Source organism: Gordionus sp. m RMFG-2023, chromosome 1, assembly GCF_954871325.1.
Source record: "Gordionus sp. m RMFG-2023 chromosome 1, tfGorSpeb1-WG-v2, whole genome shotgun sequence".
Lineage (NCBI taxonomy): Eukaryota > Metazoa > Nematomorpha > Gordioida > Chordodea > Parachordodidae > Gordionus > Gordionus sp. m RMFG-2023.
In genome coordinates, this window is record NC_088775.1 from 45,019,977 (window position 1) to 45,037,506 (window position 17,530).

The following is a 17,530-nucleotide window of genomic DNA, read 5'->3' on the forward strand; positions in this document are numbered from 1 at the left end:
TATTTTGTGTGGTTGGTGTTGGTATAATTTGTTGGGTATCGTGATCTTTGGAACGTTTATTTTGTTGATCAACAGGCCATCTTTTTTTTGTTTGGCAGTGACAAATTAATCAATTTGTAAAATCATTAAGAGAGGTTAAGATAGGACCTATTTTCTAAAATAAAAACTAAATAAACAATCTAAAATATAATGCACTGATCCTGAAGGAGAGTCAATATTAGGATCAACTCTAGAAATAGTGGGAATATCATTAGTACCTAAAATATATGTAATCTAAAATGTAAGAAAGTATAAGAATATTTATGCATTTTTATATATATGTTAGCGGCAATGTGAAAATTCCGGCAATGTATACATTGCCTGAATTTTTTCGGCAATGTGAGGTAGTGGTAGGCAATGTAAATGTGAGATTTCGGCAATGTCCCCGGCAATGTGAACATTGCCTGGTTATTTTAGGCAATGTGTTATTTTTGTAATATTATATTATTAATAATTTTGTTTTTATTATTAATAATTTTTTTAAGATTAAAATTTTATTTGATAATTTATATTATTTTTTTAGATATAATAATATGTTTTTTAAATATATTATTTGATTGATATTTTTTTTTAAATATATTATAATATATTTTAATTTGTTATATTAATTTTTTATATATTTTTTGATTGATATTTTTTATTATAATGGTTTTTTATGTTTTTTATTATAATGGTTTTTTATGTATTTATTTTTCAGGTAAATTTTTTCTTGATATATTTTTTGACTAAATATTTTTTTTATTTTTTTATATATTTTTTGATTGATATTTTTTAATATAATGGTTTTTAATGTATTTATTTTTCACGTAAATTTTTTCTTGATATATTTTTTGATATCTAAATTTTTTTTTATTTTTTGTGTTATATTATTTTTTTAAATATATTTTTTGATTGATATTTTTTTTAAAATAATTTTTAGATAATATATTTTAATTTGTTATATTATTTTTTTATATATTTTTTGATTGATATTTTTTAATATGATGGTTTTTTTATGTATTTATTTTTCACGTAAATTTTTTTTTGATATATTTTTTGATAGCTAATTTTTTTTTTATTTATGTTATTATTATTTATTTAAATATATTTTTTGATTGATATTTTTTTTAGAGATAAGATATTTTAATTTATCATAATTTTTTTAAATATATTTTTTGATTGATATTTTTTTTAATGATTTTTATATAATTTATTTTTAACATAATTTTTTATCTTTTGATTCCTAATTTTATAGGTAAAAGTGACAAAAGGTATAATCGTAATTTTTGAACTTTTTTAAGTTTTTAAAAGCAATTTTAAGTGAAGATATATTATAGAAAAGTGACAATTGTCATAATCGTTATTTTTGAACATTTTGTAGTTTTTTTAAAGTAAATAGGTAAAATAAAAATGTTAAATTAATATTTCAGTGAAGATGTACTATGGAAAATTGACAATTGTCATAATCGTTATTTTTGAACATTTTTTAGTTTTTTTAAAGTAAATAGGTAAAATAAAAATGTTAAATTAATATTTCAGTGAAGATGTACTATGGAAAATTGACAATTGTCATAATCGTTATTTTTGAACATTTTTTAGTTTTTTTAAAGTAAATAGTTAAAATTATGTTTTGTAAACATGTTAAATTAATATTTCATTGAAGATGTACTATGGAAAAGTGACAATTGTCATAATCGTTATTTTTGAACATTTTTTAGTTTTTTTAAAGTAAATAGGTAAAAATATGTTTTGTAAAAATGTTAAATTAATATTTCAGTGAAGATGTACTATGGAAAAGTGACAATTGTCATAATCGTTATTTTTGAACTTTTTTGATTTTTTTTAAAGTAAATAGTTAAAATTATGTTTTGTAAACATGTTAAATTAATATTTCAGTGAAGATGTACTATGGAAAAGTGACAATTGTCATAATCGTTATTTTTAAACTTTTTTTGAGTTTTTTTAAAGTAAATAGGTAAAAATATGTTTAATAAACGTGTTAAATTAATATTTCAATGAAGATGTACTATGGAAAAGTGACAATTGTCATAATAGTTATTTTTGAACTTTTTTGATTTTTTTTAAAGTAAATAGTTAAAATATGTTTTGTAAACATGTTAAATTAATATTTCAGTGAAGATGTACTATGGAAAAGTGACAATTGTCATAATCGTTATTTTTGAACTTTTTTGATTTTTTTTAAAGTAAATAATTAAAATTATGTTTTGTAAACGTGTTAAATTAATATTTCAGTGAAGATGTATTATAGAAAAGTGACAATTGTAATAATCGTTATTTTTGAACTTTTTTGATTTTTTTTAAAGTAAATAGTTAAAATTATGTTTTGTAAACATGTTAAATTAATATTTCAGTGAAGATGTACTATGGAAAAGTGACAATTGTCATAATCGTTATTTTTGAACTTTTTTGATTTTTTTTAAAGTAAATAGGTAAAAATATGTTTTGTAAAAATGTTAAATTAATATTTCAGTGAAGATGTAATATGGAAAATTGACAATTTTCATAATCGTTATTTTTGAACTTTTATGATTTTTTTTAAAGTAAATAGTTAAAATTATGTTTAGTAAACGTGTTAAATTAAAATTTCAGTTTAGATATGTTTTATATTATATAGACACTAACAGGAATATTAACATTAAAATTCCTAAATTCGCTATTATTTATATATTGAAAATTAAAGATGAATTATTTTCCTGTAAATCGTCAATGCCTTGATTTGATTAATCTCGAGATTTCAGCATGAATACATTAATGACCTCAAATGATAAAAAATTTTACTATTACGATTACACCTTAATCTTCATAGCAGCCGGAAATGTTTTTTAACATAATTTATAATAGTAGACCGATGTATAAATAAAATATTTTTAGGATTAATCTATTTTTTTCTAAAATATTAACTGCGAAATATTTAAATATAGAATCCTGCATCGGTTATTTGTATATCAACTAACTATAATATCTTTGACTTATTTATTTCAATTCTGTGAGTAAATATATTTTAAATATTTATTCACTTTAGTGAACTATCTAAAATTACAAGTTAGAGCTATTGAGATGTATATCTATCATCTATCACTAAATACATTTTCATGAATATATTTATAAACGAAATAAATTTTAGCAATTAACTATGTTGCAATATAGCGTACATTAAATACTATTAGCCCTTATATTTATTACTAAGATTATGCGTCAAACTATAAGTTCATCTAAGATTTTTTCGAGAAATTAAGGCCTTTGAGTAACTTTTTTTATACTATATTATATTGATAAATGCTAGGCTCTCTGTTTGAAGGCCTTTGGCCAGTTATTGTTTTAAATTTTCTTTAGGTTTATACTCTTTTTTTAAAAAAAAATTTCTCACAAATTTTATAAGGTCGTTTTTTTAATATTTTTGTGACATAGTGGTATATTCTTAATTATTTTTAAATAATATTTACTAAATCAGACATATTTGGTAAAATGGGTGGGAATTTTTTACTTCCCCCCTCCCCCCAACATTATACGCAACTTAATATTATGTTAAAATACATTTTTACGCCATATTATTAATGGATATCTGGTAGCAAGCCTTCCCTATAAGACTATATCTTCATAATAGAAAAAACAATATTATTCTCAAATATTTTTTACACATTCATAATGGAAGAATTTTATTCTAACTATTCTCAAATTTTTAATATAAAAAATAAAAATTCTAAAATTTTTTCGAAGGAAAAATACAATAACGTAATTTCAAATATAAAAAATAAAAATTCTAAAATTTTTTTGAAGGAAAAATACAATAACGTAATTTCAAATATAAAAAGTTATAATTCCAGAAATTTTAAATTAAATCAAAATAATATTTTAATTCATAAAAATGGAAAAATTGTATTAAACATTGACCATTTATATGACACAATCCACAAATGTCATCTATTCACAGGACATGGGAGAAGAGATATTCTTCACGAAACATTAAAGACACGCTATTACAATATAACAAGGGAAATCATTGAAGTTTACCTCAACACATGTAAGGAATGTCAGTTAAAGAAAGGCAAAAGAAATATTGGATTAGTTACCAATCCTATTATTTCAAAAGATCATAATTCTCGATGTCAAGTAAAATACAATTGAAATTGATTTTTCTTATTTGTTAATGTTATTAAACGTTTCATTTTGAGCCTTTTTTTAAAAACGGCTAACTCAATATTTTAGCCTGGATTTTGCTAATAAATGTCTAATCCGTTGTGCCATCTAAGAGCAAAATCTTTAGGCTTGTTTAATATTTTTGTCGATAAAGAGTTAGCCGAATTTAAAAATCAGCTCAATCGAGTCGTTTAATAACACTATTTTTTGCTTTTCTTTTAAAGTGCAACTTTGTTTATTTTTTTGAGTTTTTGTCCATACTTTTAAGTGGCTACTTTATAGAAGTTATATTTTGGTTTAGCTGATAACCCTAATAGCAGAAAAATTATAAAGTTAAAACACATTTATTATTAAATCCTATTTTAAATTTAATTTTATATAAAAATATTATAAATTTTAGAAATCTACCCCCCTTAATTTTAATGAAAATTTTAGGTCAGTCTCCCCTCCCCACCATATATTCGTGCTTAAAATCTTGGTTATAACATACTTTATGAGCTAATGAGGTTATGTGAAAGTTGTTTTTAAAGCCAGTTAAAACATTATATGTATTGACTGGCCATATACTTAATATATTATTTAATAATCTTATTATAAATATGAAATTGTAAAAAAAACGTATGTTAATATTACCGTTCTCATTATAAAAATATTAATTTCGATATTTTTAGATGGACCTGATTGATATGCAATCACAACCAGATGGCGAAAATAAATATATTTTCGTATACCAAGATCACTTCACAAAGTTTGTGATTTTGAAACCTATGAAAAATAAAACTGCTCAAGATGTGGCGGAACATTTGACATCTATATTCAATTTATTTGGCGCGCCTTCCATTCTTCACACAGACAATGGACGGGAATTTAAAAACGAAGTAGAATTTAAATTTTATTTAGTTTTTAAAACATAAAAATATTTAAACATGGAAAATAAAATAAATTATTTTATATTATGGTATTTTTGCTAAATATAAGCATCATTTTAAATTATAATTGGGAGACAAATATTTTCAAAAATTTTGGGTTATTTTTTAATGTTTAAAATATAAGATGATAGTTAGCATCCCATGGACTCTTTGATACCATTTAATTACTATACAAATATATCAATATTTTTTTAGACCATCCAAAATATAGTGGAGATGTGGCCTGGCTGTAAAATGGTCCATGGAAGACCAAGGCACTCCCAATCTCAGGGATCGGTCGAGCGTGCCAATAAAGATATTATGGTATTTATCTTAAAACAAAATAAATTAATTTAGATATTTTTTAGAATAAATTACGCTGTTTTCTTCATGATAACAAAACAACGTGTTGGGCTAATGCGTTGGGAACGATCCAGTTCCAAAAAAATATATCTTATCATAGAGGAATCAAATCATCACCCTATGAGGTTATGTTTGGACATAAACCTAATATCTGGGATTCCTCTTTGACAAGTATAATTAAATTATATTTATGCAATTATAAATTTATTTAAACCAGAAAAATTGGAAGATACAGGAGATGATACTGGTATATTCTTTTATTATTATACAATGAATTCGTTATAATATACTATAGCTTATTTGGATGACGATAAAAGCTATTTCCATAATCTGGTAAATTATACAGATTCGGAAGATTCTGGTAATATATTTTTATTTAATTAAAATATAATATTTTGTAGATGAATTTGAAAACAATAGCAATTCTATCCGAGAAGATTGTATATCACCGGATCCTGGTATATATTTTTAAGTTGCATTAGTTAACATATAATATTTTGTAGTTGATTTTGAAAACTATAGCAATTCTATCCGAGAAGATTGTATATCACCGGATCCTAGTATATATTTTTAAGATGCATTAGTTAACATATAATATTTTACAGTTACTAGTTTACTTAATATATATTGCCCCTCTCCCGATGTAGGTATATATTTTTTGTTTGATAGAATGCATTAATTAATATATAATATTTCACAGCGGAATTTCAAAAAAATCCTAACTCTGGCCAACAATCTAGCCCCTCTTTTGATCTTGGTATATATTTTTGTTTGATAAGATGCAATAATTAATATATAACATTTTACAGCGGAGTATGAAAATAATTCCAACTCTCTGCAAGAATACTACCCCTATCCCCATCTTGGTATAATTTTTGTTTGATATGATGCATTAATTAATATATAATATTTTACAGCGGAATTTGAAAATGATTCCAAATCATTTAAAGAAGGTTTATACAATGCTTCAGGTTTTCATAATACCTTATTTAGCAAAATAATTTGTCTAATTTATAGATAATTTGGCTGATGAAGAGATGAAACCCTATGAGGATCAACTAGGCCATTTTGCCAATTTATCCGGTTTATATATTCAATATTTTGCAAAATAATAAACCTTATTTTATAGAAAGCGCTCGTAAACACATTGTATATTCGAATGAATTGGATAATGACGGTATTTAGAAAAATATATAAAATTTCATGAAAATTATCCTTTAGGTTATCCAATCGGTTCAATCTTTAAATACAATTTCCGCCAATCAAGTTATTATACTTTCTATATTGATTAATTATAACTTATATAAAAAATGTAAATACTACATCCAGGGCGATTATTATAAAAACATTTTTTTAAAATATTTTTACGATAAAATGTTTATAATATTTTAATTTTATAGGTGCCATTGATGAAGAAGATAAAGCATCAACGTCTGCAAACATATCTGTGGTATGCAAATGCAAACAAAATTGCAGGACAAATAGATGTAAATGCAAGGCATCTAATGTGTCCTGCAATTCACATTGTCATACAAAAAATAATTTATGTCAAAATAAATGATTCATTTATATTTATATAAATTATATAGTAATAAAAAATGTGTATTGTAAATATTGTTTTTTCTATTATGAAGATATAGTCTTATAGGGAAGGCTTGCTACCAGATATCCATTAATAATATGGCGTAAAAATGTATTTTAACATAATATTAAGTTGCGTATAAAGTTGGGGGGAGGGGGGAAGTAAAAAATTTCCACCCATTTTACCAAATATGTCTGATTTGGTAAATATTATTTAAAAATAATTAAGAATATACCACTATGTCACAAAAATATTAAAAATAACGACCTTATAAAATTTGTGAGAAATTTTTTTTTAAAAAAAGAGTATAAACCTAAAGGAAATTTAAAACAATAACTGGCCAAAGGCCTTTAAACAGAGAGCCTAGCATTTATCAATATAATATAGTATAAAAAAAGTTACTCAAAGGCCTTAATTTCTCGAAAAAATCTTAGATGAACTTATAGTTTGACGCATAATCTTAGTAATAAATATAAGGGCTAATAGTATTTAATGTACGCTATATTGCAACATAGTTAATTGCTAAAATTTATTTCGTTTATAAATATATTCATGAAAATGTATTTAGTGATAGATGATAGATATACATCTCAATAGCTCTAGCTTGTAATTTTAGATAGTTCACTAAAGTGAATAAATATTTAAAATATATTTACTCACAGAATTGAAATAAATAAGTCAAAGATATTATAGTTAGTTGATATACAAATAACCGATGCAGGATTCTATATTTAAATATTTCGCAGTTAATATTTTAGAAAAAAATAGATTAATCCTAAAAATATTTTATTTATACATCGGTCTACTATTATAAATTATGTTAAAAAACATTTCCGGCTGCTATGAAGATTAAGGTGTAATCGTAATAGTAAAATTTTTTATCATTTGAGGTCATTAATGTATTCATGCTGAAATCTCGAGATTAATCAAATCAAGGCATTGACGATTTACAGGAAAATAATTCATCTTTAATTTTCAATATATAAATAATAGCGAATTTAGGAATTTTAATGTTAATATTCCTGTTAGTGTCTATATAATATAAAACATATCTAAACTGAAATTTTAATTTAACACGTTTACTAAACATGATTTTAACTATTTACTTTAAAAAAAATCATAAAAGTTCAAAAATAACGATTATGACAATTGTCAATTTTCCATATTACATCTTCACTGTAATATTAATTTAACATTTTTACAAAACATATTTTTACCTATTTACTTTAAAAAAAATCAAAAAAGTTCAAAAATAACGATTATGACAATTGTCACTTTTCCATAGTACATCTTCACTGAAATATTAATTTAACATTTTTACAAAACATATTTTTACCTATTTACTTTAAAAAAAATCAAAAAAGTTCAAAAATAACGATTATGACAATTGTCACTTTTCCATAGTACATCTTCACTGAAATATTTATTTAACATGTTTACAAAACATAATTTTAACTATTTACTTTAAAAAAAATCAAAAAAGTTCAAAAATAACGATTATGACAATTGTCACTTTTCCATAGTACATCTTCACTGAAATATTAATTTAACATTTTTACAAAATTTAACTATTTACTTTAAAAAAAATCAAAAAAGTTCAAAAATAACGATTATGACAATTGTCACTTTTCCATAATACATCTCCACTGAAATATTAATTTAACATGTTTACAAAACATAATTTTACCTATTTACTTTAAAAAAACTAAAAAAAGTTCAAAAATAACGATTATGACAATTGTCACTTTTCCATAGTACATCTTCACTGAAATGTTAATTTAACATTTTTACAAAACATATTTTTACCTATTTACTTTAAAAAAAATCAAAAAAGTTCAAAAATAACGATTATGACAATTGTCACTTTTCCATAGTACATCTTCACTGAAATATTAATTTAACATGTTTACAAAACATAATTTTAACTATTTACTTTAAAAAAAATCAAAAAAATTCAAAAATAACGATTATGACAATTGTCACTTTTCGATAGTACATCTTCACTGAAATATTAATTTAACATTTTTACAAATTTTAACTATTTACTTTAAAAAAAATCAAAAAAGTTCAAAAATAACGATTATGACAATTGTCACTTTTCCATAATACATCTTCACTGAAATATTAATTTAACACGTTTACTAAACATATTTTTACCTATTTACTTTAAAAAAACTAAAAAATGTTCAAAAATAACGATTATGACAATTGTCACTTTTCCATAGTACATCTTCACTGAAATATTAATTTAACATGTTTACAAAACATAATTTTACCTATTTACTTTAAAAAAAATCAAAAAAGTTCAAAAATAACGATTATGACAATTGTCACTTTTCCATAATACATCTCCACTGAAATATTAATTTAACATGTTTACAAAACATAATTTTACCTATTTACTTTAAAAAAACTAAAAAAAGTTCAAAAATAACGATTATGACAATTGTCACTTTTCCATAATACATCTTCACTGAAATATTAATTTAACATTTTTACAAAACATATTTTTACCTATTTACTTTAAAAAAAATCAAAAAAGTTCAAAAATAACGATTATGACAATTGTCACTTTTCCATAGTACATCTTCACTGAAATATTAATTTAACATTTTTACAGAACATATTTTTACCTATTTACTTTAAAAAAACTAAAAAATGTTCAAAAATAACGATTATGACAATTGTCACTTTTCTATAATATATCTTCACTGAAAATTGCTTTTAAAAACTTAAAAATGTTCAAAAATTACGATTATACCTTTTGTCACTTTTACCTATAAAATTAGGAATCAAAAGTTAAAAAATTATGTTAAAAATAAATTATATAAAAATCATTTAAAAAAAATATCAATCAAAAAATATATTTAAAAAAATTATGACAAATTAAAATATCTTATCTCTAAAAAAAAATATCAATCAAAAAATATATTTAAAAAAATAATATAACACAAAAAATTAAAAAAAATTAAAAAAAATTTAGCTATCAAAAAATATATCAAGATAAAATTTACGTGAAAAATAAATACATAAAAAACCATTATAATAAAAATATCAATCAAAAAATATATAAAAAAATAATATAACAAATTAAAATATATTATCTAAAAATTATTTTAAAAAAAATATCAATCAAAAAAAATAAAATAATATAACAAATTAAAATATATTACCTCTAAAGTTTTATTTAAAAAATAATATAAACCAAAAAACAAAAAAAAATTAGCTATCAAAAAAAATCTACGTAAAAAATAAATATATCAATCAAAAAAAATATGTAAAAAATAATATAACAAATTATAATATATTATTTCAATATACTTAAAAAAAATATCAAAAAAAATATATTATATATTACCTCTAAAGTTTTATTTAAAAAATAATATAAACCAAAAAACAAAAAAAAATTAGCTATCAAAAAAAATCTACGTAAAAAATAAATATATCAATCAAAAAAAATATGTAAAAAATAATATAACAAATTATAATATATTATTTCAATATACTTAAAAAAAATATCAAAAAAAATATATTATATATTACCTCTAAAGTTTTATTTAAAAAATGATATAAACCAAAAAACAAAAAAAAATTCTCTATCAAAAAAAATATATTATATATTACCTCTAAAGTTTTATTTAAAAAATAATATAAACCAAAAAACAAAAAAAAATTCTCTATCAAAAAAAATCTACGTAAAAAATAAATGTATAAAAAAGTAATTATATTAAAAAAAAATATCTATCAAAAAAAATATGTAAAAAAATATATAACAAATTATAATATATTAAAAAAAAATATCAATCAAAAAATATATTTAAAAAGATAATATAACAAATTAAAATATTATATCAAAAAATAAATTAATATTAAATAAATAATAAATTAATATTAAATAAATAATAAATTAATCTTAAATAAATAATAAATTTGTAAAATACACATTGCCTAAAATAACCAGGCAATGTATACATTGCCGAAATCTCACATTTACATTGCCTACCACTACCTCACATTGCCGAAAAAATTCAGGCAATGTATACATTGCCGGAATTTTCACATTGCCGCTAACATATATATATATATATATATAGATGAATAACTTTATTTTGTATTGTTGGTAGATTTTGTTGCTTTTCACCATCGCTGGAGAGTTTATTTTGTTGATTAACCTGTCATCTTTTTATTTTATTAATGACAGATAAATCAGCATCTGTACAATCATTAAGAGAAGTTAGGACCTGTTATCTGAATTAAATAAATTTTTTAAAGAAAATAATGTACTGAAACCTCAGAGAAGTCACCATTATATGTGTTTTTCTAATTGATATCTAAAATACACAGGCGCGTATGCAGGAATTTGGTCTGGGGGGGGGGGATAATAAAATTTTTAAGAAATATTATTGTTAAATACTAAGCATATATTTATTAGGACCAATAACTTTTCTAATACACAATTTTAAATTAATGTGAATTACAAAAAAATTATATGTATAAACCGGCATTGAAAAACTATAAATAAATGTGAATTATAAAATATAAAGTGAATATAACCACGATATACTTAAATGACCCAAAAGTGAAATTTGAATTTTTTTAGCCTTTAAAATATATAAAGTATAAAAAATTTAAATGTTGGAAATAAAAATTAATACACAAAAAGTTTAATTATTCTAATTTTACTTGATTATTAAATTTTACTTAAATATTATTCTTTACTTCAAATTTGCACAACATTGTAATTAAAATTTCATGTGACCTTTACTTGAATACTATTGAATTTAATTTAGAATAGAATGATTTGTAGAAAATCTGTGCATATTTTATTAGGATAGGTTGGAAAACTTAAAATCACATATATTATTGAATTTACTTGATTACTGTTTATCAAAAAGACTGACAAACAGACAATTTATAGGGGACAGGGGTTCGGAACGAAAACGATAAGCTTTATCTTATCAATTTAAATTTTTAATTTCTTTTTCTTTTGTACCTAACAAGATTAATCGAATCTTTTTCTCTTTTAAATATACTTTTCTCACAAGGAGAAAAACAAACTTTATTAAGTAATTAATTAATTTTTTTTTTTTTAAACAAATTTGCTTTTCTTCTTTTTTTTAAAGAAAAATCAACTAAACAAAAAAAAAATATAAACCTCAATAATATTCAATAATATTTATTTTTCTTTTTCAAAAAAAATGAATCAAAGATGATTATTTATTATTTTTTTCTACACTATTTATATTATATTAAAAAAAATAAACATTATTTTTTCTAAAAAAAATAAACATTATTTTTTCTAAAAAAAAATAACATTGCAAAATAATATTATAAAAAAAATAATAACTATTCCTATATAAATAAACGACGGCGAGACACTAAGATATTACAGAGATAACTATACTACTTATAAATAAACAATATATGCCTCGCGTCAACATCCTCCGATAGGACAGCTATCCCCTTCAAAAACCTTACCCACCCTCCAGAATCCAGTCGCGGTCGGCGTCTGATATTGAATACTCCAACCAGTCCATAAATTCCGGAGTCAGGTAAGTTGCCTCAAGCTCTTCCATGGTATATTCCGACTCCGGCGCCTGCACTCCCTCCTCCGCGCTGTTCCTCCAACGGCTTCCTGCGTCCCCTGGTTCCTCCACTGGCCACGGGGCCACCTCGTTCTCCGCCAATTCAATTTCCCTAGACACCACTTCCTCCTCCGCGCTGTTCCTCCAACGGCTTCCTGCGTCCCCTGGTTCCTCCACTGGCCACGGGGCCACCTCGTTCATTCAATTTCCCTAGACACCACTTCCTCCTCCGCGCTGTTCCTCCAACGGCTTCCTGCGTCCCCTGGTCCCTCCACTGGCCACGGGGCCACCTCGTTCTCCGCCAATTTAATTTCCCTAGACACCACTTCCTCCTCCGCGCTGTTCCTCCAACGGCTTCCTGCGTCCCCTGGTTCCTCCACTGGCCACGGGGCCACCTCGTTCTCCGCCAATTCAATTTCCCTAGACACCACTTCCTCCTCCGCGCTGTTCCTCCAACGGCTTCCTGCGTCCCCTGGTTCCTCCACTGGCCACGGGGCCACCTCGTTCTCCGCCAATTCAATTTCCCTAGACACCATTTCCTCCTCCGCGCTGTTCCTCCAACGGCTTCCTGCGTCCCCTGGTTCCTCCACTGGCCACGGGGCCACCTCGTTCTCTTGCTGTTGACTTCTCACCCTCCGGCTCTCTCTCCGCAGCCCCCTCTGTGGACATCGACTGCGCAGATGCCCAATCTGGTGACATCTAAAACAGCGTCTTTGCTCTCCCACAACTGGCCTCATCGTGAAATTCGGAACTCTCATCTGTCCCCACCAACCCGGGACCTGTCGCTGTCTCATTATCCAATACAATTCGACGTCTTCAAAAATCCAACTTCTGCTAACATTCATCCTGGACTGGCGATCTACAGGTACTCACAATCTATATACTCAATATATATGTATACATTTAAAACTTATACACCTATCCACCTTTCCCAATTTTTATCCCCTTTATTTTATAAATCAACAAGAATAATTTGATTCCCAGGCGCTATAGAAACAAATTTTGAACGAAACAATTTGCAGAAACAAATGCTAAGAAAAACCCCTTTTCCTTTTAATAAATCATACGATCCCCACGGCACTATGAAAACAAATTTTTAAAAAAAATTCCCTTTTACTTAACAATTCATCAAAACAATTACCAACGTAATAATTCACCAAAACAATTAAACCAACGATTCTACCCCCAAAATTTTTCTTACAAATTAATTTACAGACACAAGTGGAAACAATTTCAAAAAAAAACAACTTCTCCTTTTCCTTCCTAATAAATCAAACGATTAAAACAAAATTTCTTTCACTTACTAATTCACAGAAATAATTTATTCTACTGTTTATTTCTTAACTAACACATATACATTTTTCTTTTCTTTAGTTAATAATTCCCTTCTTCCCTCATCTAATTAATTTTTCTTTTAATGAAAAAAATGTAAACCTCCATTTCCTTTACGAATCCACGAAAACTCCCAACCCAAAAAAAACTTTACCTTTTCTTTCTCTTTTCTCTTTTAATTTAAACTTAATAACAAAATTTTTCTATTTACCTTCACAATGAATGACGAATATAACCACAAGAATTTTAAACAGAATTTCTATCAATTAAGAAGTGTGAAATAAATGAGTTTTTCTTCCCCCTTTTATACTCACGATCTAAATTTAACTTGTTAACTTTTTATTTTCAGATTTATGATCCCTCTTTTTTTTAAAAGGATTTTCCTCACCAACTAAATCTTGACATAATATTCTCCCAATTCCTAATTTTGATTTATTATCTTCTAAACTTTTTCCCTTTTCCAAACCTCAAACTTCTGCCAAATCATTAAATATATATTTTTTTTTAAAATTTAATTTTATCTCATTTTATGTGTTACCCTAACTTTAATTCTCCCTTTCTTTCCTCAAAAATTTAGGATGATTTATTGCCTTTCTTATTTTTTCTCTTTTTTTTAACTTTTTATTTTGACATTCTTTTTTAAATCGAGAAGTTAGCTTGTCAACATTTTTATTTTTCAAACATTCTTATTTTACTAAACTATCCCTACACCTGTCGCGCACATATCCAACTTATTTAACTAAACCTAATTTCGTAAAAACCTTTTAACAAAGAGAGAGGCAATTATTACCAATTAAATATTAACTTTATTAAACACTCATTTGGGTTCCTATTAAGCTAAACCTTTACGAAATCACCTCGGCATCAATTACAATAATTGCTTCTTATTAAGAATATACCCGAGGTATTTGGGTCAAAAAGGTGCCCAAAACGCCCCGATAAAATATAAACTCCGGGCCCCATTAACTTAATTATGGCATTTTGCATACATGGTTAAGATCCCACACATCGAATGGTTCATTCCAGATATTCGGTCCCATTTTTCCCTACCTGCACACATTTCAGAATAATCTCCACATTCGGACGGTACAATTTTTTTTTATATTTATTTAGGGGTAATGGCTGACATCCGGAAGGACAATACCTACCCCACTAATTATCTATATTATTTTTCTCTTTTTCGTACGTAGGGACAATCGCTGACATTCGGAAAAACAATACCTACCCCACTAATTATATATATTTTTTTTTCTTTTTTTTTTCTACATATATTCCCGTACCCTGAATTCTGTTTAAGCCTAGTCCAATTAATACCCTCATTTACTTCTCACCACCCGCAGCGCCCCTCTCAACCTCTCCGGTTCTATTCTTTTACGCAACTGATCCCGATGACGCACCCCCTCTCTCCCATCCGCGAATCCCACTCTAGTCACTTTGTTTCCCATGTTCTCCAAAATTACTCCCGCCTCCCATTTTCTATTACTGTTGAATATTCTGGCCCATACTGCCTGTCCAACTATGAACTCCGAGGCCTTCCCAGTTTCGGTTGGCTCCTGCCTCTGCTCTGTCGGTCTTAGCGAATCCAACCAAATCCTGGTCCTCCTCCCTAAAAATTTCTCCGCCGGCGACGGCTCCTCCCCTTTTCTGCTATTATTATAATACGCCACAGCTACCCACATTTCCCCTCCGCCATCCTTTGATTTTTTCAACCAATTCTTGACTATCGCCACCATCCTCTCCGCCTGTCCATTCGAACTCGGATGGTACGGCGGTGCTAAAATGTGTTTGGCTCCCGTTTCCCCACAAAAGATTTTGAACTGCTTACTGATAAAAGCCGGCCCCCCATCCGATACTATTATAGTGGCCACTCCAAACTTAGCCCATAGATTCTTCAATATCCTTATAACCACTTGAGTCGTTAATCCTTTGACTTCCTCATATTCAACCCACTTGGAAAATGCATCCACTACCAACATATACATCTTGTTATCAAAGTCGAAAAAGTCCAAGTGAATACGCTCCCATGGCTGAGTAGCTTTTGGCCATACACTTTCCCTATCTTTTCGAGGCATCGGAGCCCAAGAATTACATCTGACACAGGCTCGACTGATATTTTTAATGTCTTTGTTCATTCCCGGCCACCATACATACTCCCGTCCCCACTGTTTCATTCTCTCCATACCTTGATGTCCCGCATGAATCATTGCCATCACGGCCTCCCTTAATTTGAACGGTATAACACTCCGACTCCCTCGCACTAGACATTCATCTATAATTGCTAATTCCTTCTCTATATATTTGAACGTTTTGTCCCCATCTTGCCACGTTTTCCGTCCCTTGAGACACGCTTTGACTCGTCTCAATTCCCGATCCTTTAATGTTTCCCTTTTAATTGCCTCCCATGTCACTGGCCCACCCCTGGATATCCCAGCCATCGTTCTGATTAGTATTCGTTCCTCCTTCTCATCTTGTCCCTCCTGTTCCTTCCCCTCACAATCCTCTCCAGCTCCACATCGAGATAAAATGTCCGGTAGGTAGTTCTCTTTCCCTCTGCGATACCTCACTTGTACGTCAAAGCTACCCACGAGCAATAGCCACCTCTGCAACCTGGTCGACAGCATCAGCTCCTTGTTATCTTTCTTGAATAGATGCACAAGCGGCTTATGATCGGTGTAAATAACAAACCTGCGCACAATTAATTACTCCCGGCATTTCGTCACAAAAATAACGGCGAGTGCTTCTTGCTCAATCACGGAATACCTAGTCTCTGCCTCTCTAAATATCCTTGAGAAAAATAACACCGGTCTTTCCAACCCATCAATACAATGTAATAAAGCCCCTCCTACCCCTTTATTCGACGCGTCTACCGCCACAAATACCTCCAATTCGCTGTTGAAGCACATTAATATAGGTTCCTTTCCAATTCTGCATTTCAGCTCTTTAAAGGCCACCTCTTGTTCTTCTGTCCATTCAAACTTTTCTCCTTTCCTTAGCAATTGATACAACGGCGCGGCTACCTGAGCAAATCCTTCCACAAAACGATGGTAATAATTGACCATTCCCAAAAAGGCCTGCACTTCTGCTTTATTATTTGGTCTCTTCATATTGCTAATTCCCGTCATGTTCTTATCCAAAGGTCTCACCTCCTTTCCTGTAATTTTGTGTCCTAGATACGTCACTTCCATGACCCCCAAAACGCTTTTCTCCGCACTGGCCCGCAATCCTTTTTCTTTTATTCTCCGAAATACCTCTTCCAATCTCTGTTCATGTTGTTCGGAAGTTCTTCCTGTCACTAGCACATCATCCATATAGTAGTAAACTCCTTCCAATCCTTGAAAAACCGCTGCCATAGTCCGCTGAAAAATAGGAGCTGATACACTAAGTCCAAAGGGCAATCTACAAAACGCAAATAACCCTTTTGGGGTAGTAATCGTTAATAACCTTCTCACCTCCGGTTACACCCGCAACTGTAGGTACGCATTAGAGAAATCAATCTTTGAAAAATATACACTTCCCTTTAAACTGGCCAATATTTCTTCAATACGCGGCAATGGATATTTGACCTCCACGACCCATGGATTTAG

The 17,530-nt window shown here is 27.4% G+C and overlaps 1 protein-coding gene and 1 long non-coding RNA gene across 2 annotated transcripts; both read left to right on the top strand.

Moving 5' to 3' along the window:
- Positions 1–2,790: 2,790 nt before the first annotated feature.
- LOC135926131 (KRAB-A domain-containing protein 2-like) lies at positions 2,791–5,919 on the top strand. Its single transcript, XM_065461833.1, has 7 exons — positions 2,791–2,856; positions 4,848–5,054; positions 5,301–5,408; positions 5,453–5,618; positions 5,665–5,694; positions 5,743–5,808; positions 5,849–5,919. The coding sequence occupies exons 1-7, from the start codon at positions 2,791–2,793 to the stop codon at positions 5,917–5,919; spliced, it is 714 nt and encodes a 237-aa protein (XP_065317905.1).
- A 444-nt stretch (positions 5,920–6,363) lies between these two features.
- LOC135931340 (uncharacterized) lies at positions 6,364–6,626 on the top strand. Its single transcript, XR_010573015.1, has 3 exons — positions 6,364–6,418; positions 6,465–6,530; positions 6,577–6,626. It is a non-coding gene; the product is annotated as an uncharacterized LOC135931340 (long non-coding RNA).
- The last annotated feature ends 10,904 nt before the right edge of the window (positions 6,627–17,530 follow it).